Raw genomic sequence first — 26,568 nt, 5'->3', positions numbered from 1 at the left:
TTCAGAGTAAGATGCACACAACAAATTCCTGTATGCATTGTTGCTGTGGCTAGGTGTCTTCATCTCTATGCACATCTGGACCAACTGAATTGGCAGGACATGTAATTTGATGTCTTTGAGGACCACTCCTTATTTCAGGGCTAGCGAATGTGATGCTTTCCATGTGGTTTTGGACTCCAGTTCCCATCAGCCAGTGTTCAGGAATGATGGGAGATGCTGTCAAACAACACCCTGGAGGCATCCCATTGGCTATCCCTCACTGACTGTATTTGACTAGAGGAGAGGTGGAATCTAAGTCCCAAGCTTCACTGTAAAGACACCATGAAGGACACAGTCCTCTGAGACCGTCTGCTGAACAGCTCCTGCTGGAATGAGCAGGAGTGATAGAAAAACACACCATTCCTCTCTCTTAGTTGCCTTTCACTCCACAGGAACAGGTGGAGTGGAGCAATCCTAGTTTATTGTGGCCCAATTAACCCTGAGATAGGCAAAAGTAATTAAGCCAATGCCTTTCTCAGTCCCTCTCAGTGAGTTTCCTTAGTCTGTAACTCACTGAATGGCAGGAACATCTTTAATTACTGACCCAGAAATGAGATGAGAATGTATTTCTAGCAACACTCATAATTCTCTGCATTGGAAGTCAATCAAATTCAGTCCGTCCTCCTTTAAAAATGCTACAACAGGTACAATTGCTCACCCCAGTCCTCTTCAGCCAGGCCTTTTGCTGATTAACAGTCTACGCCCTTTGAAATATTTTTGTTTTGTTTTTGCAGAAGGGAGAGGGGTTATTGGTTTGGTTTGTTCTTTTTTTATGTACTTTGTGGTTTTATTCTGTATTTCATGCTGTGAAATGCCCTGAGAACTTCCGATTCAAGAATAAGCAAGGCAACCATCTTTTATTGTCTTCCTCAAACGCAAAAGAAAATGTCCCAGCACACAAATCATTTTGAGTTGATCATGCAAATTATGATGTTAACGTTTAAGTGTCTTAAAAGTCTCAGTTCCGGGCATATCAAAAATCTCACTTTGCAAGTTTTGCCACCAATTCCTTCGGGTCAAGCACTGACGCTAGGGAATGCTCCATCAATAGAGTTGCCAACTAGTCTCTTTTCGCAACACTGTAAGTTTTCATAAGTTTGGGCTTTGAGAAACCGTGTTCAGAATATAAAATAAAAGTAAAATGTCATCAGGATTTTGTAAGATAGAACAAAACCTAATCTGTATAAAACTGCATCCCTCTGAGGTCTGCGGCTGCCTGGTTGACCTAATGATGGTACCAGCCCTGCCTCTGTGAGGGATAAACTAGAGTACCCAGAATTATTCGAGGAAAGAAAGTGTTTTGAATGTGTGTTAAAGGTATACACAGCCTCTTGCCTCTTATTAAGTTGTTTCCTCTAAAGAGCAACAACTCTAAGACAGTCACTTGTCTTAATCTAGCTCTAAAAATGCTGGGGGACTAGAGGATTGTAACCATGACTTATTATGGTGTTCTGTGTAGCATAATGTTCATGATCCTGCTGTTATCCGAAGCAAATAACAGCTCCCCGCCGCCATCACACGTCAAACGGGTACATTTTGCCTAACGGGTTAGCAATCAACTGACCAGCTATCCTTCATATTAAAGGTCACTGGATTCAACTGACATCCCTTATTACAATTACATTCTTAAAAATGAACACTGTAGCTCCTGCAGTTTCTGTTAGTTTTGACACTTTGGTTTGGCAACAAAAGATTAGAAATCAAAGCTGGGCCAAACAACTGCGTGTGGATGTGAAAATATTCTTTCCTCAGAGGCGAGGACAGTTCTATTCTGGCATCAATCGAACAATCGAACACAATTCAAACACAACAGCATCACACCTATGATTATCTATCTGTGCCAAATCTGCAGAGTGGCACACAGCTCACTCTCTTTAACTCTTGTTTTAAATCTCCTACCATCCCTGTGTTTCACGGAGAGCCTGGCAGCGGTTAGGGATTTGGTGCAGGTGAAGCAGCAGAAGTCAAGGTCTTCCGGGTTAGCGCCATCGCCGAATGGCGGACTCCCTCCGAGCTCCGGAGGGAGTCGGCTCGGCAGGGGTTGGGTCCTACCGCGCCGGCGACGCGGGGACCTTCAAAAACCACGGGAACGGATCCCGTGGACATGGTGACTCGGCTGGCACCGCTATCGCCCTCCCGGCTTGTGAAGGAGCCTTTTTAAAGGCTACGGATCGGGCGCCGGGGAGTGGCGTGGTGCTTTGAGTCCTCCGCTTCCCCTGCCGGGCGCAGCCGCATGCCATCCGGCGGAGAGCGCTGGCTTCTTCCAAAGAAAATTCGGACATTTAACAACAACCCGTGAGTAATTGGGTAACCGGGCATAAAAGGAGGAAAAAAGAAATTTTTTTCCGGATTTGGCACGAGCGGGAGGGGATCCAAAAAGGAAGTCAGTCCCCTCCCTGATTGTAAACATGCTAAAACAAGGGCTGAGAAACCAAGATCGATTCAGAAGTTTATTGATGACAAAAATTATTAACTCCACGATGTGAACTATAAGAACTGTGCTGGAGGAGAAGAGTCGAGGGTGAGAGGAAAAAGACAACCCCCCCCCCTGGGAACCGGGGCGATTCGGAGAGCCTGGCGAAGAGAGATGGAGAATTTGACAGCTGCCAAAGGAGCTGTCAAAGCTGGAAAATATAAAGAGGACTTTGCTACAAGTTTTTCTTTGCTGGTTAATTTTGCTACAATTTGACATAAATATGGATATAAACTGTCGGGGAAAAAGAAACAACAAATTGACTTTTGGATTAGAGGATACAAAGTTATTGCAATCCCCCTAGAGGGGTTTCGGGACATTACAAGTGTCGTATGTGGAAAACTACTCTGGGATGTGCATAGGTCTTATCTCTTGGGAAAGCTGCAGAACTGAAATATTATTTTGTCTACAGAGGTGATCATAATACAATAGAATCTTCTATTGAAGCAAGAAAGGAACTGGACGTAAGTCTTTGTCCCTGAATAACAAACCTCTGTAGAGTCACTAAGTTTTGAAACAAGAATGTTTTGACAGCTGAACAAGACAGAAACCGGAGAAAACAAGAAGCAAAAGAGTAAATGACTAAATACGACACGGAAAGAACAACGGGAGGAGCAACAAAAGATTAAGGAAAATTAAAGGCCTCTATTAGACTGGATTTATGAAGTTAAATATTATTAAAACAACCAAATCTGAAGAAACCGGCAAGATGGACTGAGAAAATTCGGCTGTGGACTTAAGATCTCCAGGCCGACAACATACAGACAAATGGACATGGGGAATCAAAACCGGGGAAGGGAGGGGGAACCTTAGAATCCAAAGGCTTTGTAACCAATTTTTTGAACTTTTCTATATATTCTATCTTATATTCTTTATAACTTTGATCTTATATGTTTTCGTTTTTTTTTTCTTTTTTAGAAAGGGGGAACTCGTGGAAGGAATGAGAGCTGATCTTGGGGGAAAATTTTGTTTTATTATAAGACGAGGAGTGATGTTAAGATTGTGTAAATTTAAATTGGTTTATGAGTAAAATATATTAGGCTTAAATTTGGGGATGAGAACTTGTGGAACCAACTTAGGGAAAGGGGAATACAGTCGGGACGGGAAGGAGGAAGTCCCAGAAAGAAGGTTATGAAAAGAAGGGTCTAAGCTAGTCTCTCTTTTTCTTTCTTTTCTTTATCCTTTTTATCTTTTCTATTCTGTTATTATTGGAAACTTTAATAAATATGATTATAAAAAAAAAAGAAGTCAAGGTCTGAGCGGCAATTTACACTGCTTCACTCCAGAAATGAACAGCGTATGGTAGAGTTTATGAAGCCCCCTTCCAAAGGTAGCCCAACATCCTCTCCCAATTCAGCCTCTGGTGTAAGAGCATCTTTGTTTAAAACTCCCAGTGTGCTTTTGTATTCCCAGAGGACACTCTAGATTTAGGACATGGAACCTTTTCTAACCTGAGGGCTTTTATTTTCTTTTGAGGGCCACATGTCAGTGGGGCATGGGGCCAGAGGCAAAAGTGGGTGAACATTAGATCCTAACTGAAAATCAATGAACTTTAAGTGGAACGGAAACAGCCCCTAGCACTGTTTCTCAGCTACAAGCCCAGGTAAGGTTTCCAGGTGCTCAAGTTTTTCCTGAACTTTTAGAGTCTAAGCCTTGTTTTCAGGAGACCTGTCATGTGTTATAACTCAGGTCAATTGGTTAGAGCGTCGTGCTGATAATGTCAAGGTTCAATCCCTGTATGGGACAGCTGCATATTTCTGCACTGCAGAGGGTTGGACTAGATGATCCTCGGGGTCCCTTCCAAATCTTTGATTCTATGACAGCAGGTGTATGTGTGTTGGAGGCGTACATCCCCACCCCGTCCACCTCTGACTTGGCTTCATAGAGTGGTCAGATCTGAAGGTGCTTTGTAAGTCTGGGATAACCAACATCATATAACAAACATGAAAGGGTTAATACCATAGATACTCTTCTGCCAGACTTAGCTCACCTTGGGAGGGGCCAGGTAATCAAGACATTGTTCCCCTAGTCTACCTGAAAAGCTCAACACATGTGTGGAGGTGTGAGCTAAGCCAGCTCGGACCGCATGACTCTTACAAGCTTCTCTTGAGTTCCTATACCAGTCATTTAGGAACTCTCACCACTGTAACTAAGCCAGGTTTTACCGCCTATGCAACTTTTTTATGAATGCTGTACAGAAAAGTACTTATTAATCTGAGCACTTATTTTATCCCATGGCAGCTACCACACACTGATCTCCACAATCACAGCAGGTGGGAATAGGATTGAAGACGATAATGGCATTGTAGCAGCTGCTTTTTCCCTTCCTTTCTAACTGTGCCTTTTTGTATTTTTAATAGATTGTTTTACAGGCCTTATAAATATAATGACTGACATAATTTGGCGCTTCACTGGAGATTTCATGGCCCCTGATCTCGTCTGCCGAATTGTTCGCTATCTGCAGGTAGGAGGATAGATAAATGTCTCTCTTCTTGACGTACTTATTCCTTAGCTTAACAATTTGCTTAGGGCGGGGGGTGGGGCAGAAATCACTCTGTTTCCAAGAAGGTGGTTGCATGAAAGTAGGGGAAATAGTTTATTCTGCGTAACAATTTTGTTACACAATAGCTAAGTCATCTTTGTCCCAACCGGGCCTTGCTGGTGAACCAGATGGAGCTGAAAACAGGCACACACAGTCACCGAGTCCACCTGTGACTTCAGTTATGGTGGAGATGTAGACCTGCTCCTTCTAGGGGAGTGAAATCTCATTCAGGTCAGGCTACCTCTCCGCCTCCCAGACACAAGAACTCAAGACCCATAACACATTTGCTTTTTCAGGATTCAGCTTCAGTTTCTTGCCCCACATGCAACCCATCATCACCACCGATCGCTGATCTAACACCTCAACTGCTTCTCCTGATCCATGTGGACAGAGAGATAGAGCTGGGTGCCATCTGAATATTGACGACACTTCACTCTAAATCTCCTAATGACAGCTCCCAGAGGTTTCATATAGATGTTAAATATCATTGGGGACAAGTTGATAGAACCCTGGAGGACATCATGGGGCAGGACAACCCATGACTACTTTCTGGAAATGGCCATGGAGATAGGAAGGGAATCAATGAAACACAGTCCTGCCAACCCTCACCCCCTTGAGATGCTTGAGAAGGATACCATGCCCAACAGTCAGAATAGCCCCTGAGAATGGGCAGGGTCCCTCTCCGCCATCTTTCTCCCAAGCCATACAATCATGGCAGCTTCAGTGCCATGCCCAGGCCTAACACCAAAATGGAATTGAGCCAATGCTCTGATGACCCATTTCCCTCCAATAAATGGTCACTTCTTTCTTTCTGCTCTAGGTTGTACTTTTGTATGCTTCAACCTATGTCCTGGTCTCACTAAGCATAGACCGATATCATGCCATTGTCTATCCAATGAAATTCTTCCAAGGAGGTAAGAGATTTATCCCACTCCCATGTTACACACACACACACACACACACACACACACTTTGTGCAACAACTTCATTTTCAGAGCAAATATTTTACTGCTATGAATAATGCAATAGACTCATTTATTAATTCCTGTTCTTAGACTCCCTTGCCATTTTTCAAATATCTGTGGTGTTGGCCTTTGGCATCTTACAACCATTATTGCAATCATGTCAGATATCTGACTTAATGAATATCTTCCTTTTTTTCTTACTCTGGTCAGAAAGGGCCATTAGGCACCCAAAAGTTAATAAAATGATAAAATGTTTGAAATTTTATGCCTGGTGGAAATTCAGTGGGGAATTCAAAAATTTTAATTGGTTTGAGCCCCTGAAACTTAAATAATGTCATTTAAAATGTTGTAGGACTTCCCTTTATACCAGTGAAATGTTTCATAGTATTAGTTTAAAATAAAGTAAAAATCTGTGTCTGTGTAGGAGATATAGGGAAATGATATTTTCCAGTGTCAGTAAAAAACCGCAACCGGAACTTTGCAGGACAGTGGAAGATTTGCTATCAGGAAGACAACTAACAGAGTGGTTTTTAAATCTGGGGAAAAAATGCTCTGCAGAGAAACCTTTAGGGCAGGACTTAATGTTATTCTGAACATTGACTGCTGATGAAAACAGCATCCCCCACATCACATTATCCTAAAGAATGTGAACATACTTGTGATTGTGACACCATATTATTGACCATGTTGTGGCATCCAATCATGTTTATGTACCGGTACTTGCCAAGTAGATTTTTACTCTGCCCTTCGGCCAAGGAGCTCGGGCTAACACACACAGCTCTCCCCTCTTTACTTTTGGTGTGGAGGAAAGGCAGGGAAATACACGATGTGATAATGGCACATGGATGAGACTATTACACACCACCCCAATCTTCACAGCAGCGTGAGACCCCAGGGGTTCCAGGCACGCTTTACTCATAAAGTTCTGTGTTTCCTTTGGGGAAATTATAGCCTTATTGGAGTTCACCGATTGGGTCTGCGTTGCTCCCGGGAGGGAGGAAGGAAGTCAAATGACACCGAGGGTTGGTTCAGAGAAAGAGTTTATTCTGCTCTCCAGATAGCAGAAGGCACTTGCGTGGTCAGCTCACAGCAAGCCCAAAGAACTGAGAAATTTCATGCAGTATATATATCCTCCAGGCACCCTCTCCCCCCTTCCCCAGGAATCCAGGCATGTCAGCTTATACACGCAGGTTGACATCACAGATGTTCCTGCTCCGGTACTCTTAACCATAAAAGGGTTTTCCTTCCTGTATTCCTGACCATAAAAGGGTATTCCTGTTCCTAAATTCTTATCTTGGAACAAGAGGTCACCAACTCCAAGAACATACTCTGGCGCTGTTCCCGGACTAGGTCTGTGCGTCAGTGTGGACAGGACGTAAGATAAGACCTAGACATGTCATCCCTACTCCACTGGAACAGCCAAGGTCATCCATTGCTGTGACTGATAAAGGAGAGAGCTTTGTTTATACACCTGTGTTCTTGTTATGCATTTGCTCAACAGCTCAAATTTATGCATTTTAGAAATGCTAAGAAGAAAAAGGGGGGGTTGGGTCCTGTTTCAAACTGACTGCACAGAAACCCATTCCTGAGCAGAGACTGTGGTGTCTTTATGATATATGGTTTATTTACACACACACATATATATAACCCGAGCCTGCAATTGAGGGGTTCAGAACATTGCCACCCCAAAAAGGTCTTGATTTTCACATAGCCGCAGCCCAGGATTCATGCAGAAATCAAACATGCTTCAAAACATGCCTCTCACCCTCTCTCCATTTTGCTGAATATTGCCTGTTCTCACATCACTGCAAAAACTCCATCCCAATATTCTCCTTTTGTCTTTCTCCAGTGAGGGACCATTTGCCCTCTGGCACAGAGCAGCTCCCTTTGTCCCAGCCAAAGACTCACCAAGCTGGCTCCTGACTTGTATTTTAACATGCTAAATTCAATGTCTGGCACCAGTGAGTGACCTTGGGGTCTCAAATTTCAGGGATGCACTGTGAGATGCCAATATTCGGTGCCCCTTACTCTCGCCTTCCATTCTGCATCATAGTTGCAGGCCGGTGCCCCCTAGGCTCCATGCCCTAAATCCCCCTCTGTTGGCACTCTGGAATTCGAAGGGGACTCCAGGCCCCACAAACCTTATAACAATACTATACGTTGCATTAAAGGAATCAGAATTGGGGATTTTGTGTTCTGCAGGACACTGGAATTGCAGGCAGTGGTGAATGGAAGTAGGTTTTTAAATAACATTTGTTTGTTTGTTTGTTTCAACAATTTATATGCCAGTTAATCACAGTCATCTGTAAGCAACGTGCAGAAACTTAGCTATAAAATTCAGAATTCAGTTGAAATGCCTACTGGAATAAAAACAAACAAACGCCATTCACTGAGATCATTCATTGAGCTAACTGAGGGCCATCTGTGTCCCTCACTTGCATTCCTAAACCTTGTTGTACCCGGAAAATAGCCATGCCTTTGAAATGTGCACGTTGTTAAAAGTAGGATGAGAGAATGAGCCACAAACGCAGCAAAATCATGTAATAGTTCCTTTGTAAAATTGCTACAGCTCAAATGGAAGCATTTTTTAATTTATCACTTAAAAAAAAGAAGAAAATCCCTATAGGTAGAAAACATAGAGGTTATTCCAGGTCCGGCCCTGGCATTTTGGAGGCTCTTGGGTCCCAAAATTGCCTGAGAAGTCTACGGCCATACTACCCTGAACACGCCCAATCTCATCTGATCTTGGAAGCTAAGCAGGGTCAGGCCTGGTTAGTACTTGGATGGGAGACCAAAATTGCCTGAGAATACCATGTGCTGATGATAAGGCTGGGCAGAGATTTCTCCTGCCTCCCTGAAATCATGTTAATTGGTATTACCAGGGATCTTTTGTACATGGAGCCTAGTGAAGTTCTGCCACGGAGTGGTGACCATGCTTGTTTGGGTTTTGTTGTTTCTGGAGCTCCCTGGAATTGAATGAATCCCAGCTGTTGTGCTGGCCATTCTTTGTCTGAAATCTCAAAAGCACCTTGCAGCAAGCTTTTCCCCAACTACAGTGTTTGGCAGAGCTCCCAGTTATCCGTATGGCAATATATTTGATAAACCATCCCTAATTATTTTAATCCTAAAACAGAACACAGATAGTCATTCATATTTCACAGAATGCGACCAGCTAAGTTTCCCCCCACACTGGGGGTAAGTAACTCTATTGCCTCTCATTCACCCCTCTAAATTTTCCTCAGTATCCAGGTCTGTTCTTTGAATAAGTTGTACATGTAATACAATACCTTGTTCTTATTTCTCGAGCAGAAAGGCAAGCAAAAATCCTCATTGTAGTTGCCTGGGGCCTTGCCTTCCTGTTTTCAATTCCAACATTGATTATATTCGGGAAGCGGCAATTATCCAATGGCGAAGTGCAGTGCTGGGCTGCTTGGCCGGATGACTCCTACTGGATTCCCTACATGACCACAGTTGCCTTCCTGGTATATTTCATTCCTCTGATTATTATCAGGTAAGGATCTTGTACTAAGCATTCACACACACTTATCTCACACGTCCAGGTGAGATTCCACCTTCATTTCAATGGAGGGCACTAATCTGCAGAGTTACGCAAAGGAAGAAGGGCACATATTGGTTTCCTCCATTGAAATAAATGGGAGAAACTGGGGTTCTGAAACACATGGGGAACTCCCTTGGATACGTACGTTTTGGGGCATCACCCTCCAACTTGTAAAAGGCAACTGGAACAGCAAAAGAGGGAGGAATTAAATGTCTGCATAGGTCTTTAGGTGTGTGGATTTGGTTCCTTTTCTTATTTTGCTTTATTGGAAGCCATTACAGGGACTCAACTAAAATTACTGTATCATTAGAATGGCAAACACATTAGTGAAGAGTGATTAAAGCTCTGGTAAGAGAGACTTGTCAGAAGAGTCACTTGAAACAAACACGTCCATGATCCAGACCTGGGAACCACATGCGTCACTGTTCAAGACCATTTTTTTCTTGTTTCGTGCAGCTTTAAGAGCTATAAAGCTGAAAAGCAGCGTATTTATGAAACTAAACCAAAGGAAACTACCATACATTCAGTTCTGAAAGCTACTTCTGCCACATCCTACAAGCAACGTAATGTCAAAGTGGAAAACAGCCTCCTGTGAAGGGCAAATCAGTATCTTTTGCATTTGAATATATCTGAAAAGGCAGAGAATGCAAAGAAATACAAAGTGCAATCATCTCTTGCTTCACAATACATAGAACCGATATATTCAAGTGGTGTCATATTCCCGGAAGTTTGAGCACAGGTGTTTATAGATTTCTGGTATTAAATCTTGCTCATGGGTGTCCAGTAAGGTTAATAGGATTTGATCACTTGTTTGCACATGAATTTATGCTTATGTACTTTCCTAAGGCGGGAGGTTTTGTGAAATCGATTTTTCAGTGTAAGAAATGTACTGAACTGGGACCTGTTGCCGCGTACGAAAAAGGAGGCTAAAAGAAGCCAGAGGTTAGCATAAAATTGGAATGCCATATGCCTATGGTATTATATGATAGTAAAATTATAATCTCTATAATTGAAAGAGAAATACGAAACATCTCACCATAGTAGAGAATTGTCACTTCCTATCAGTAGTATTCAACAAACCTTTACTCAAAGTAGACCCATTAAAACGAATGGGCATGACTAAGATAGCTCCATCCATTCACTTCATTAAGTCTATTTTGAATAAAACTTACTGAATATCACCCTACGTATTTTTAAATATTTAACCCAGACTTGGATGCCTGTTTTTTAGCACTGGAATAGGAGGAAAGCTGCCACACATGAAGGCACAAAACTATTCCGTGCAGACCTGTGTACATTATGAAGGTGTCAGTTTCATTAACACACACACACACACACACACACACATGCCTACAGCACATGGCTGTCCCTTTGAAATTTGTTGCAAAGATTACTCAATAATCTATGTGAGTTGCCGAACACTCAAAAAGTAATTTATAAATGCTTCATCTGCCTTATCCTTATTATTCAAAAACTTCTGTAATTTTCTTATACTGTGAAAAGAATAACTCACAGATGTCTTCTGAAGAGAGATCCGGGGGCCTCAGATGGCTTTATTTATCTGGAACAATCATACCATCATAGGAATTGAAAATGAATAACAAGTAGCTTTCTTGGGCAGGGTTGCCAAATTGCAAGTCCACTATCTTTCTGTCTTACTTTCTTTGCATTCTCTTTTCCTTCAAGTAACTTGGTATGTTGGCTTGCTGAAGATGCTGTAATGCCATTCATACCTCAAAGAAGGCCAGTGTCTTCCACTTTGGCCATACCTATCTGGCAGAATGTGCAGAGGGCAAGGGCAGGCCGATGAAATAAAGTCACAGAACTGAATGTTTGGTTGCCTCTCTAGCGCCATTCATTTATTTCCACATATATGCTCCTTTTCAGCTTCATAGTTATCAAAGCTGCATGCAGCAACAACAGAATCTTGAGTTTACTGGATGAACGTCATTCTTGAATCAAAATAAAAAAATTTCTTCCTGTAGCACCTTAAAGACCAACTAAGTTAGTTCTTGGTATAAGCTTTCGTGTGCATGCACACTTCTTCAGATACACTGAAACAGAAGTTGCCAGATCCTTCTATATAGTGAGAAGGTGGGGAGGGGTATTACTCAGAAGGGTGGTGGGAATCGGAGATTGGCAGATAGCTGAGATGAGCCTGATGAGCCTGTTGACGACTGTAGTAGGTCTTACAGGAAAAGGCAAGGGGTGAGAAGGTGAGAAGTGGCTTAGTCATGTATAATGAGATAAGAATCCAATGTCTCTGTTCAGACCAGGTGTCTCCATTGTTTTAAGTTTGGTAATGAGTTGCAATTCAGCAGCTTCTCTTTCCAGTCTGTTTCTGAAATTCATTTGTAGTAAAACAGCTACTTTGAGATCTTGTATAGAATGTCCTGGGAGATTGAAGTGTTCTCCTACTGGTTTCTCTGTTTTGTGATTCTTGATGTCAGATTTATGTCCGTTTATTCTTTGGCGTAAGGTTTGGCCTGTTTGTCCAATATAGAGAGCTGAAGGACACTGTTGGCATTTGATGGCATACACAATGTTAGACGATGAGCAATTAAATAGTCCCGAGATGGTATGTGTGATGTTGTTGGGGCCAGTAATGGTGTTGTCCGGGTGTATGTGGCAGCAAAGTTGGCATCTGGGTTTATTGCAGGCTCTAGTGCCAGTGTCCGTGTTAAGTCTGGTTGTAGTATTATTGTGGGTTAGGAGTTGTTTAAGATTGGGTGGCTGTCTGTAGGCAATGAAAGGTCTTCCTCCCAGAGCTTGAGAAAGAGAACTGTCATTGTCCAGGAGAGGTTGTAGATCTCTGATGATGCGTTGAACTGTTTTAACTTGGGAGCTGTATTCATTGCCTACAGACAGCCACCCAATCTTAAACAACTCCTAACCCACAATAATACTACAACCAGACTTAACACGGACACTGGCACCAGAGCCTGCAATAAACCCAGATGCCAACTTTGCTGCCACATACACCCGGACAACACCATTACTGGCCCCAACAACATCACACATACCATCTCGGGACTATTTAATTGCTCATCGTCTAACATTGTGTATGCCATCAAATGCCAACAGTGTCCTTCAGCTCTCTATATTGGACAAACAGGCCAAACCTTACGCCAAAGAATAAACGGACATAAATCTGACATCAAGAATCACAAAACAGAGAAACCAGTAGGAGAACACTTCAATCTCCCAGGACATTCTATACAAGATCTCAAAGTAGCTGTTTTACTACAAAGGAATTTCAGAAACAGACTGGAAAGAGAAGCTGCTGAATTGCAACTCATTACCAAACTTAAAACAATGGAGACACCTGGTCTGAACAGAGACATTGGATTCTTATCTCATTATACATGACTAAGCCACTTCTCACCTTCTCACCCCTTGCCTTTTCCTGTAAGACCTACTACAGTCGTCAACAGGCTCATCAGGCTCATCTCAGCTATCTGCCAATCTCCGATTCCCACCACCCTTCTGAGTAATACCCCTCCCCACCTTCTCACTATATAGAAGGATCTGGCAACTTCTGTTTCAGTGTATCTGAAGAAGTGTGCATGCACATGAAAGCTCATACCAAGAACTAACTTAGTTGGTCTTTAAGGTGCTACAGGAAGAAATTTTTTTATTTTGACTATGGCAGACCAACACGGCTACCCATCTATTCTTGAATCAAACAGAGGCACTTGGATGGATCTAGGTATCTCTCCCTTTGTGACATTTGATTTAATTATGTGGTTCCTGGCTGGAGCCAAGATCATTAAATTTGGTGACACACCAGCTTCAGAAGTATGGGTATTAATATCTTTGCCATCATGGAAACTTCTTTTCTTCTTAGCTAATACTTTATTGAATTGTATTAACCGTTTTGATGAATTTGTTGTAGTTTGCTTTACAGTGGTACCCCGGGTTACAGATGCTTCAGGTTACAGACTCCGCTAACCCAGAAATAGTACCCCAGGTTAAGAACTTTGCTTCAGGATGAGAACAGAAATTGTGTGGCGGCGGCAATGGGAGGCCCCATTAGCTAAAGTGGTACCTCAGGTTAAGAACAGTTTCAGGTTAAGAATGGACCTCCAGAACGAATTAAGTTCTTAACCCGAGGTACCACTGTATTTATATGTCATTGTGCTTGTTTGATAGTATAGTGGTTGTAATTTTTGTGGATTTCAGGGCTTTTGTGATGCTTGTGGGCTGCTTTGAGCTCAACGTTTGTTGTTGGAAAAGCGGAACAGAAATATTAAAGCAAAAAATCATTTATGCTTATGGTTTCCAGGCCTGGACTATCAATATGAATATTTCAAACAGGTCACTCAGAAGCTGATACTTTGCACCACAGGCAGGGGAGGAGAAGTGGACTAGAATAGGAACATGTGGACTAGAATAGGAATAGGATTAGGAAGTGGACTAGAATAGGAATAGGTCACAGCTGCCTCACCTCCTGCCTTACCTGGGTATATAGAAGACATTCTCAGGGCCGAGCTGCCCATGAGGCCGACTGATGTAGCTGCCTCGGGCGGCAGAATCCAAGGGAACCTTCATGGGCATCTCCCGCTTGCTGTCAGAGGAGTGGGGAGAAGCATCTGCCGAGGTTTCCAGGTTCTGGTATGATCTCACAAGAGCCTTGCACAATCTCATGGGGCTCTTGTGAGATCTCACCAGAACCCAGAAGTCATGGCACCCCAGTAAGCAAGGCTTTGGTGGGAGGCTGCAAGAGCAGGCGAGAGGCACATGGCATGCGCACACAGGCTGTCACCTTTCTGTTTTGCCTCAGGAGGTGTAATGTGACAGGTCACACCTGCCTGTTCTCCTGCTTGCAATCTAGCAGCCCTGCATAGACAAGCACCAAGTTTTTTTTACCCCTGTAGCTTCTGTGGGATGTGGGTGGCGCTGTGGGTTAAACCACAGAGCCTAGGACTTGCCCATCAAAGGTTGGCGGTTCAAATCCCCGCGACAGGGCAAGCTCCCGTTGCTCGGTCCCAGATCCTGCCAACCTAGCAGTTTGAAAGCATGCCAGTGCAAGTAGATAAATAGGTACCACTCCGGCGAGAAGGTAAACGGCATTTCTGTGTGCTGCTCTGGTTTGCCAGAAGTGGCTTAGTCATGCTGGCCACATGACCCAGAAGTTGTACGCCGGCTCCCTCGGCCAATAAAGCGAGATGAGCACCGCAACCCCAGAGTCGTCCGTGACTGGACCTAATCATCAGGGGTCCCTTTACCTTACCTTTGCTTGGTACATTTTATATATATATATATATATATATATATATATATATATATATATATATATGACCTAAAATTCTTATAACACTAGTTTGCCAGTGTGCGTATGCTTGAAGCTGACACAATGTGAGTTTTGATTTAAGCCATGAAGTTCTGCAGAAGTTTAACCTTAACACCACTTCCAGTATCATTAAAAGTATTATCATTACAAAAGAATGGCCAGGCTCTCCAGGTAATCCAGTTAAGTGACCATTAACAGGTAACCTGGCAGACAGGGTAAAAACAATGCACTCAGATTTCTGTTGTAGACCACCTTTTCTGTGATGTAGATATGATGTATCTGGGGGTTGATCTTGGGCTACACCCCTTCTGTGATGTATGTATGATGTTTCTTGGGGTGGTCTTGGACTCCAAGGCAGCCAATTTAAAATGTCTATATAAGGGCTTGTATGCATGGGGTCTTTCTCCTCTCTCCTGCGTGTGAGGGAGCACCCTGTTGCAACAGTTAATAAAGATCAGGCTTACTAGCTGCTTTGCTTGGTTGGCCTCTGTTATTTTCTCCTACCGATAGAGGACCTACAAAAGGACTCTACATGGGCTCTTGGGTACCCCCATAAGGGAAAATGAGCAGGTTTGGGTTTTTTTACTTATATCGCTAGGATGATGAGACACTTAGAATTATCCCATCCTAAAGAATCGCTAACTTGTTTGTTTTCTGTTCTTTCCCCAACTGTAGCGTTATTTACTTCATTGTGATCCGAACAATATGGGTTAAGAGCAAAGCTCATGCTGTCGTTGTTTCCAACTGCTCAGGTAAGTAAATTGGGGCAATCACGCCCAAGCATTGAAACTAATGACATTGAAAGACAGTGGGTATGCAATTGCCACAGATCATTAAAAAGCCCACTGTAGATCAAATCTCCATGAGCTGCCATTGGCTAAATTGCCAAAAGCATTTAAACATGTGCTCACCAGGTTGGCTGGACCCCAGTCATTTTACCTGGAAGTAATAAGAGAAAATGACTGAGTGAAGTCTTATCCTAATAACCTGAGCATAAGCCATGAAAAATACACACCAATTCCTAACTGAGGACCTAAAATCCATCAACAGCGGTGGAAATAGATTCATGTAAGCAAGGGAAAAATCAAGACTCTTTCTTTTGAAGCACTAATTAATCAAATAAGCATTGTAAATATTCAAATGAAAAGGAAAGGAAAAAAACTGAGCCAAGCGTACTGTTACCTTAATTACTGCTTTAGTGACAGGAAAAGAAACATTGTGTTAATACATTCTAATGAATTCTCAATTAGCTTTTCTAGAGTTTTATTTTTCTTTGGTTTCCACAAGTTATCTCATGCAAAGCTGTGCTCTGTTCAAAGTTTAAACTAAGAATTTCTAGAAATCCTTCTAAATTCATCATGGATGGAAATATTGACCAAGATTAAGCTGATCAGTAATAGCAGAATATCCCCAAATATCTGACTGTCTGTGGTTTCTTCCATTTTTGCCAGTTGATTGAGAAGATTCTGGAGCACCATTTACATTTACATTTTGAGTGTGAAATTTTAAATTCAAAAGTTTCAGTTTTGGCAGGCTTCGCAGATGAAATCTTTGAGCTATTAAGTAACGTAGAATTGCATCAAAAACAACAAGAAGTTCTGTAGCATCTTAAAGGACACCACAGCTACCCCTCTCAAAATTGCCACAATTTCTTAGGCTCATAGAATTGTAGAGATGGAAAAGACCTTTGGATCATATTATCCAATGTTATCAGATCCTAAAGGCCAATGTTGACCCAGCTATGGGGAATAGACAACCACAGATCATGAAGAATGCTTCATCTAAGTTGGGGAACAAAACTGGAAGTAGACCTACAGCGAGGCTCTTAGCAAAGATTCTGCTTATGAAAGCCATATGGAGAACTCCTAATACCCTATTATTCCTCAGCAGAAAGTTATGCCCATAACATCATTTTTCAGAGGGGAGGCATTAACAGGCCTCTTCCGTCATTACTGGAGCCCTCCGCAAGCTGCTACCTTCTCTCTCTTCCTCAAGGTGAGCTCTTTTAGCCCTTGTGGGAGTAGAATGGGCTACCAGCCAAAGGAAGTGTTAAGCTGAGCACTCAAAGAGCTTCATTAAAACTTTCCAAGTGTTCAGGTTTAATATGCTTTTCAGGGTGGGCACAAGACTGCTTGCCTATCTCTAGCATATGGTCATTGGCTATAAACAATTTAAAAAATCTATATCTCTAACATCTCTCTCCCCCTGCAAAAAATAATAAAAAAAATAAGGCAGGAACAGTAAATTGGGAGTTGGAAGGCTGGAAACTGGCATCAAAGTTGTGAGAGTGGTGGTGGCAGCAAACAGTTTAAAATCTCCCCAATTTACAGCTCTGCTTTGAAAATCAAACCTCACAAAAATTTGGCACGGCACACTATTATGTTGGCTGTTCTACAGCAGGATGGACTGAGAAGATTATTTTACCTCACAGCTGGTAGCTAAGGGAGATGTCTTTGCAACTTGTTGAAAGCCACATCAGATAGATGTTTACACCTTTTAAAAAGCATATAGCCACATCTATGATAAAAGAATATCTCAAAAGATTGTGTTGTGTGTGTTGTGTTGTTTTTAAGATGCTTCAGCGTAACTGAGGTCCTTGTGATAGGCTAGGTGACTGTGCGTTGCGTAAGAATTCAGATAAAGAATCAAAAAATAATGGGACAAATTGATAGGTTAGATGATATTATAGATGGTATATGTATTGCGAAATTGCTCATGATTGGTCATTCTAAAAATTTCCATTACAATAAACGGGCTTTTGGGGCAGTTTGATGAGAGAGGTGACCACATTCCAGTCATGGCTATGCATTTCTTAAATTTATTTTTCCCTTCTCTTCTCTTTGCAGATGGCAAATTCTGTGCTAGCTACACCCATCGGGGACTCATATCAAAGGCTAAAATCAAAGCTATCAAGTACAGTGTGGTAATAATTCTTGGTAAGTGACAACATATGCCAATTAACTAGACATCAGTGACCAGTGAAAGACTTCATTTTTTTAAAAAAATGGCTCCGTGGAAGCTTCCAGAGAGTTGGAGTGGACATCTGCCCCCATGGTGGTGTCTCAGATCCATTCCATCCATTTCAGTTCTGCTGCCAGAGCAAGAGCAGCTTTTTCTGACTGCCTCAGCCTTTGATAGCCACATTTTTACTGTTTTTACTGTATACTGTTTTCTTATTTTTAAAGAAAGTAAACCAGGTTTTCCATGGCTGAGAAGCCCCAGTCTCAGCACCAAAATGTAAAACTTTACAGACAAGCCTAACCATAAGACAAAGTAGCATTAGCTTGCTTAGTAACTGAGGTTTCTTCAAGATTCAATTATGAGATGCTATTAAAAAGTGCTAACCTTTCCCCAAAGGATTATATCTGCTATGACGAGCGGAGTGGATAATGGACTGGTTTCGCTGTAACGTTCCTGGTTTAATAAAAACTACCAAGCCTGCATGCAACACACACACACACACTTGGGCCAGCTCTTTACTTGCAAAAAAGGAAAACTGTGATTTAAAGCCAGTTTACCAACCAGGATCTGAAACCGCAGTTTGATTCCGATTTGAGATCTTGATTAGTAAAGTGACATTTCCGTGTCTTAGACTGAACAAGAAACTGTAGTTTAATTCAATGCGGATTGTAGTGGCAATAGGAACGAAAGCAAGGAAGGGATGTGCAGACAGACTGTGCAAACAGGACACTGGGCCATTGGCCTGTACCAGCAAACGCTTCTTACATTCCTAGTTCATTTACACAAGCAGCAGATAAAGGGAGAAAACTATACCTGGGCTGTAATTGTTCAGACTACAGGAAAGGGATTGCATGAGTGAATGCTGATGCTTTTTAAAAAAAATGAATGGTGGCTTTCTCGAAAATACTCAATCCCCTACCTGTAGTCTGAAACGAGAATAATAATAATAATAATTTATTATTTATACCCCGCCCATCTGGCTGGGTTTCCCCAAACACTCTGGGCAGCTTCCAACCAAATATTAAAAACAATACAGTATCAGACATCAAAAACTTCCCTAAACAGGGCTGCCTTCAGTTGTCTTTTAAAAGTAAAATAGTTGTTATTGCCTTGACATCTGATGGGAGGGTGTTCCACAGGGCAGGCGCCACTATTGAGAAGGCCCTCTGCCTGGTTCCCTGTAACTTGGCTTCTCGCAGTGAGGGAACTGCCAGAAGGCCCTCGGAGCTGGACCTCAGTGTCCGGGCAGAATGATGGGGTGGAGATGCTCCTTCAGGTATACTGGGCTGAGGCCGTTTAGGGCTTTAAAGGTCAGCACCAACACTTTGAATTGTGCTCAGAAATGTACTGGGAGCCAATGTAGGTCTTTCAAGACTTGTGTTATGTGGTCTCGGCAGCCACTCCCAGTCACAAGTCTAGCTGCCACATTCTGGATTAATTGCATTCTCCAGGTCACCTTCAAAGGTAGCCCCATGTAGAGCACATTGCAGTAGTCCAAGCGGTAGATAACTGGAGCATGCACCACTCTGGCAAGACTATCCGCAGGCAGGTAGGGTCTCAGCCTGCGTACCAGATGGAGCTGGTAAACAGCTGCCCTGGACACAGAATTAACCTGTGCCTCCATGGACAGCTGTGAGTCCAAAATGACTCCCAGGCTGCGCACCTGGTCCTTCAGGGACACAGTTACCCCATTCGGGATCAGGGAGTCCTCCACACCAGCCCGTCCCATGTCCCCCAAGAACAGTACTTCTGTCTTGTCAGGATTCAACCTCAATCTGTTAGCCACCATCCATCCTCCAACCACCTCCAGACACTCACACAGGACCTTTACCGCCTTCACTGGTTTTGATTTGAAAGAGAGGTAGAGCCGAGTATCATCCGCATATTGATGGACACCCAGCCCATACCCCCTGATGATCTCTCTTTGACTACTACAGTGGTACCTCGGGTTACATACGCTTCAGGTTACATACGCTTTAGGTTACAGACTCTGCTAACCCAGAAATAGTGCTTCAGGTTAAGAACTTTGCTTCAGGATGAGAACAGAAATCGTGTTCTGGCGGCACGGCAGCAGCAGGAGGCCCCATTAGCTAAAGTGGTGCTTCAGGTTAAGAACAGTTTCAGGTTAAGAATGGACCTCCGGAACGAATTAAGTACCACTGTATATCTACTGGTTTCATATCTTCTGTGCAGGGGTCCTTCTCCACTTAAATTGTGACAAGACAGAAATGTGAAAGTTGCAAAGATGCAATCATTGCCGCTGACCCTTTTCTGAGATAGGTTGAAGTAGCATTTCGGATTCTGTTTTGTTTAGCCTGGTGTGCTGCAGTAAAGATTGACTCACCCAGCGGATATGGCTGAGATCGCTTCTACGGCAATTAAAGCATCCCTCCATGGCAACACAGTCACAGATTGCCTTTATCATCAACACAGTCAAGTCCTGTTCTACCTACTCTGTTCTGCCTCCCTCCCACCCCCATGAAATATTAAATGAGTGCTTATTTCTCCGTAGAGTAGGGTCGTTTCCCCCCGTGGTTTTCCAAGTCCCTGAAATCTCTACAAGCTTTAGAACCACCTATATAGCAACAAAATAGATTTTTTTGATTTTTTGCCAAGTATTTTTTGCCATTCTTGGTATGTCCCTGTGCTTCATACCCGTTATTGAATTATTTCAGACTTTCCTGTGTCCCCTTTCAGTGGGTTACACAAATTCACAAAAGCAACCAAAGCAAGTTACTGTATCTCAAAATCAGTTTTTAACAACAGCAGCAGTAAAGAAAAAACTGATTTTAACAGTTGCTTTAAAGAAGCAGCCCCACACAATTTCAAAGAAGCAATACCTCATGATAAGCACCAGGACAGAGACCTAGAAAGTTGGGTGGAATCCTTTATGCCACCAGATATTGCTAGACCACGACTTCCATCACCCCTGTTTATTATCTATTATTTTTCTTTATTACATTTGTTAGTTGCTTTATCTTGCCCAGGGCAACCCAGAACTACTTAGAGTTGGAGTGTGGCAACTTTTAAAGGGTCATTGATTCGCCACTCCTGTCTTGTCCTAGGTCAGGCTGCTGGTCCATCTAAATCAGCCTTTCTCAACCTGTGGGTCCCCAGATATTGCTGAACTGCAACTCCCACCAACCCTGACCACTGGTCTTCCTCACTAGGCATGATGGGAGTTGTAGTCTAGCAACATCTGGGCACCCACGGTTAAGATCTAGCTCAGTATTTGCCCTAACTTGCCAAGACACCCTGGGAGCAGATCAGCGCATGGCTTCCCAGGGTTTCCCAAACTTGGGTCCCCATTTGTTATTGGATCACAACTCCCATCATCCCTAGGTAGCAGGACCAATGGTCAGGGATGATGGGAGTTGTAGTCCAGCAACAGCCAGAGACCTAAGTTTGGGAAACCTGCCCTAAAGAATCCTGAGGACTGTAGTCTGTTAAGTGTGCTTGGAAGTGGAGTTCTGTGGGGGCGAAAATAACAACAACAAAACAACAACATTTTATTATTTATGCCCTGCCCATCTGGTTGGGTTTCCCCAGCCACTCTGGGTGGCTCCCAACAGAATATTAAAAACACGATAAAACATCAAATATTAGAAACTTCCCTAAACAGGACGTCCTTCAGATGTTTTCTAAAAGTCAGATAGTTGTTTATTTCTTTGACATCTGGTGGGAGGGCGCTCCACAGGGCAGGTGCCACCACCGAGAAGGCCCTCTGCCTGGTTCCCTGTAACCTCACTTCTCGCAGTAAGAGAACTGCCAGAAGGCCCTTGGAGGTGGACCCAGTGTCCGGGCAGAACGATGGGGGTGGAGACGCTCCTTCAGGTATACTGGGCGCTGTTTAGATTACAATTCCCAGTACAGTGGTGCCCCGCAAGACGAATGCCTCGCAAGACGGAAAACTCGCTAGACGAAAGAGTTTTCCGTTTTGGAGGTGCTTCGCAAAGCGAATTTCCTATGGGCTTGCTTCACAAGACGACAATGTCTTGCGAGTTCCTGCTGGTTTTTTTCCCTCCCCCCTTTTTTCTAAGCCGCTAAGCCGCTTATCAGCTGATCCGATCAGCAGATAAGCCGCTAATAGCGCTAATAGCGCTAATCCGCTAATCCGTCAATGGGCTTGCTTCACAAGACGAAAAAACCGCTAGATGAAGAGAATCACAGAACGGATTCTTTTCGTCTTGCGAGGCACCACTGTATACTTTGGAGGATGCCATGTGCTTTAAATGTGCATTGAATGTGCTTTAACTTTACGGTGTGAATCTGCCACTGAGTTCTTGAGGAGTCTTTCCCAGCCCTGCCTTGAGATGCAAAGTATTGAACCTCAGAGAGTTTTTTATGCAAACTATACGCTTTAAACATTAGGCTCTTTGATTTCCATTGTAAGCTTTTCTTTTTTTTAATCTGTCTGCAAGCATACAGAAGGAGTGACCTCGGTTAGCCAAGCGATTAGGCTTCCTTTTTTCTTATTCAAACTTAAATATGCATTTTCTGCAGATGCTATCAAATGCAAAACTGAAGAATCCCCGGCTTAGGTGCTGGAATTTATATTGATTCAATTAGGCTGGCTGTTAATGCAAGGGGACACAGGAGAAAGCGCTCCTTGGCATTTGATAATGATTTAATTGGCTACACATCTGTGTTTAATGTGATTATATTGTTTTGTTTGTCTGAATTAGTCCAGAGGGACAGGCAAACTGATATAACAGGAGGAGGGTGTGCCACGCATTTTCTTCTTTGCAGATGGGATGTGCAAATAAGTCTGTGCCAGTATTCTTGATCCTTTGCCTTTGAACCTCAGGGAACTTGCAACAAAAGGATTATGCAAAGAGAAAACACTTAGTTCCCTTCTTTGAAAGCCAGAGGCAGATGTAGGAATACCTTTGAGGTTCACAGCTTAGAAAGCAAAGTCCTTTCAGTATTTAATGATGGCCATCCATTAAAATAAGTTGTTACATTTTTATTTTTTAAAAAAACTTTGTATATTTGCAGCTGAATCCCATTGACCCAGGACAGATGAGGCTCCTGCACTTTAATAGATGGGATTTCAGCAGGTGTTGCAGGAACTCAACAGGTTGGTTCTACATAGAACCGGCATGCAAAAGTTTACCAGATTTCAAAGCAATTCCCTTTTCTTAGTGAGAAAAACAGAACACTTGTGAGAGTAGACAAGCCAATTTTGCCCAGATCTCCTAGTGCTACTTTCCCCATTAAAACGGAACACTTTTCAAACCATTTCCTTGATTTCTTGCAGCTTTTGTACTCTGCTGGAGTCCTTACTTTCTCTTTGACATTCTGGACAACTTCAGCGTCCTCCCGGAAACCAAAGAACGCTTCTATGCCGCAGTGATTATTCAGAATTTGCCATCTTTAAACAGTGCCATCAATCCCATCATATACTGTGTTTTCAGCAACACCCTTTGCGATGCTTTCAGGTATTAGACTTCTTGGGTCCCCCACCCCTTAATGGGATTTATATGGGCAAAAAATGCTACCAAATAATTGCCTGGTTACACATTGCGCTCACCAGGCGAGTAATAGGACTATAAGAGAAGACTTTAGAAGATACAGTTACCCCACCCTGAAGTCCTTCTTATTCTGCATTTATGATTTGTGCTCATAATGGTATTAGGGAAGTTAAATGTGATCTTGCTTTCAATACTGTTTGCAGCTGCAAAAGCCTCAGGGCAGACATACTGCTTCATTTCCAATTAGTATGTTGCTTACAATTTCCTACTAGAATCCTGCAACTTTCCATACCACAAATGTCCTGCTTTCTCTGTGCAATAGTGCAAGAGTGCCCCTCCAGACACACTGATGTATTAAAATTGGGAAAACATTACAGAGAACACCTAATAAAGTGGAATGGTGGATGGATGGTCCAGTTTACAGTGTTGTGAGATACCCCAATAACAGAAGTTGCCCTCAGTTCCCGTCACACACACAGGCAGGTTAAGGTCCAAAATAGTTTACTGCTGCAGAAGAAAAGGCTTCAGTAATATATTTCCAGACATTGATACATACATACAGCTTGTAGGCTTTGCAGATATGTATACACACAAGTACAAAGTATTTCTGAGGCTTCAACAATTCAAGATGTAACACCGACTCTGACTCACTTCTCAACACACATCACAAGACCCTGGCATCCTGAGCTGACTTACCTCAATCACTTATATAGGTGGCACTGGGCTGTTGCCATAGCAACTGGTTTGACAGGCCTTGCACCTGTTATCTTGTCTCATACATGGGGTGATCTGTGCTCATGAAGAAAATTAACCCCTTCCTCCAAGTCCAATTCCTCCAACACCCCTTCTGTAATTTTGCTCATGGCATTGCTTTAACACAGGTATTTGATATTGGCATGTTTAGACCTCTATTGGACTCTTATGCCGTACACATGGCCCATGCTGTAGCCATTCAGGAGGCATCCCTTCTGGGACCTCCTGGGAATGAATTCTTTCTCATGTTTGAATTCATCCTCTCCTAAACCTGACTCTCTTTTTACATTAGATTCATTGCAATCATTGCATCAGTGACATACTATAGAATACAAGGGGGCAAGAGCAGCTGCTAAGTTGGGTGGAGTGGTTTAAACCTCCCCACACTCACACAGTGCTATGTTTACCCTCTCTTTTGGACACCACTGTCACTGGGGGGCCAAAATATTAGCAAGCGGGAGAGGATCAGGCCCTTGGACCAGGGTTAGCCACCCCCAATCTAGACATATAAATTAGCAGATTAAAAAGGAGCGCGTATGCACCACCCTTATACTGTGAATTCATTTCAATTTTTCAATTATTGTTGTTATTACTTTGTTCTCTAGGCGAAGAAAATCAGGAAATTTGGGGACTTTCAGAGAAAGAACAGAAGGGCAAGAGATGCAGGCGGTATCCAAGCCGGAATATATTTAGCGTTGATAAAGGCCACGTTGAGTCTGAGGGGTGAAATAGAAGTCTCATCCTTGTTCGGAAATCTATTATTTAAGGAGAGAGGAATGAGGAGCAAAAACTGTTCCTTGTACACCCTGGTGGCCAAACAGAACTGCCATGGTTTGTTCCACATTTGCAGTCAGTCCTTGCTTTTCAGAGGTCCTTGCTTTTCAAAGGCGCATCCACTGAGCAGTATGTTTCAGTGTAAATGGCTTTTCTCCATATGGGAATATTTTATCTTGAAAAAGGTGGTGCCACATTTCTACATGGTACCACACAGCTCGTTTTTATACAATACTGTCACCTAAATCATCAAGACCCTTTGATGGCTGAAGAGCAGGAATAGCCTTTTCTCTCCTTTCCGAGAAAAGAGCATTCCCAGCGCACGTCAAGATACTTTATCCCTGCAGCCCTATTTGGGGGGGTTGCTGTGGCTCAGTGGGAGCACATCTGTTTTACAGGAAAAAGGACTCAGATTCAACCCCCAGCATCTCTTGGTTGGGATGAGATTGTTCCCTCTCTGAAACCTTGGAGACCCACTGCCAGTCAGTGTTGACAATATTGAACTAGATAGACCAAGGGACTGACACCATATAAAGCATGCTTCCTGTGTTCCTATATATGCTTCACCAGAAAACGCTGCCCATTGTATAATGCGCTGAGAGAACAACATCTGGAACAATTTTTACACAGTGATGGGAAAGGTATGAGTCTATGGTTTACCTACTGAGTGAACAAGATAAATATGCCACTGTGAAGATTGCACATTTTTCATCTATTGTAACATTTATTTCCTATATCCTGAGGTAAGCTGTGAGAGGAGAGAATGATGTGTCTTTTGTCTGGGGGATTCAGTTTGCTTCCTGCTTCTCTTCATTTAGGCTTTGCATAATTCTATTCAGATTTGTGTAAATTCCTTTCATCTTAATCTTTTATTTTACTATTTGTTAAATGAAGGGCCTGTGCTCTGCCCAGGAAATTCAAGATTTGAAGTTTGGTTTTGGTTTACTTTGGGTCTGGGTTAACTTCTATTGGTGTTACTTTCCTATTGTCAAACTTTTGTTTCTTGCGGTGGTCTGATGACAAATAAATGAATCTTATCTGCTGATCATCTGATCAGATCACCGGAAAGCTTCCAAAATAGGGAAGGCTGCTGATCTTCTCCCCATTACAGTAAAGTGGGTCACAGGTAGTGGAGGATGAAGACTTATTCAGAGTTAGCTGTCAGGAAGAGAACCAAAGCAATCCAGGCAAGTCACAAATTGCTAGCCCCTCAGTCCAGCAAGAACATGGCATTTAAATTTAGCCATGCCCCTCCCTTGGCAGGCACAGAAAAAGGGGATTTGTTGCAATTCCTGACTCCAGCAGAAAGGTATAATCCAAAACAAAGGAATAACAAAGGAATCAGTTATACATCCAGACAGTTGCTTTGAGATGGAGCCTAATAATAATAATAATAATAATAATAATAATAATAATCTTATTTATACCCCGCCCATCTGGCTGGGTTTCCCCAGCCACTCTGGACAGCTTCCAGCAAAATATTAAAATACAATGATTCATCAAATATTAAAAGCTTCCCTAAACAGGGCTGCCTTCAGATGTCTTCTGAATGTCAGGTAGTTGTTTATCGCTTTGACATCTGCTGGAAGGGCGTTCCACAGGGCGGGCGCCACTACCGAGAAGGCCCTCTGCCTGGTTCCCTGTAGCTTTGCTTCTCGCAGTGAGGGAACCGCCAGAAGGCCCTCGGCGCTGGACCTCAGTGTCCGAGCTGAATGATGGGGGTGGAGATGCTCCT

The 26,568-nt window shown here is 42.8% G+C and overlaps 1 protein-coding gene across 1 annotated transcript in view; it reads left to right on the top strand.

Annotated features, from left to right (window-relative positions):
• Window positions 1-25,541, top strand: part of NPSR1 (neuropeptide S receptor 1) — an 80,342-nt gene extending 54,801 nt beyond the window's left edge. Inside the window, exons 3-9 of the mRNA XM_082192895.1 lie at window positions 4,873-4,976; window positions 5,875-5,968; window positions 9,329-9,530; window positions 15,547-15,623; window positions 17,718-17,807; window positions 23,093-23,273; window positions 24,665-25,541. Of these exons, the coding sequence (XP_082049021.1) occupies window positions 4,873-4,976; window positions 5,875-5,968; window positions 9,329-9,530; window positions 15,547-15,623; window positions 17,718-17,807; window positions 23,093-23,273; window positions 24,665-24,752 (836 nt within the window). The 3' untranslated portion in view covers window positions 24,753-25,541. The remainder of the gene's footprint in view (window positions 1-4,872; window positions 4,977-5,874; window positions 5,969-9,328; window positions 9,531-15,546; window positions 15,624-17,717; window positions 17,808-23,092; window positions 23,274-24,664) is intronic.
• The last annotated feature ends 1,027 nt before the right edge of the window (window positions 25,542-26,568 follow it).

The sequence above is a fragment of the Podarcis vaucheri genome (genome assembly GCF_965113315.1).
Source record: "Podarcis vaucheri genome assembly, chromosome: 12".
NCBI classification, from domain to species: Eukaryota; Metazoa; Chordata; class Lepidosauria; order Squamata; family Lacertidae; genus Podarcis; species Podarcis vaucheri.
The sequence above is the reverse complement of the archived record's forward strand: the minus strand, read 5'-3'. Positions and strand labels throughout refer to the sequence as shown.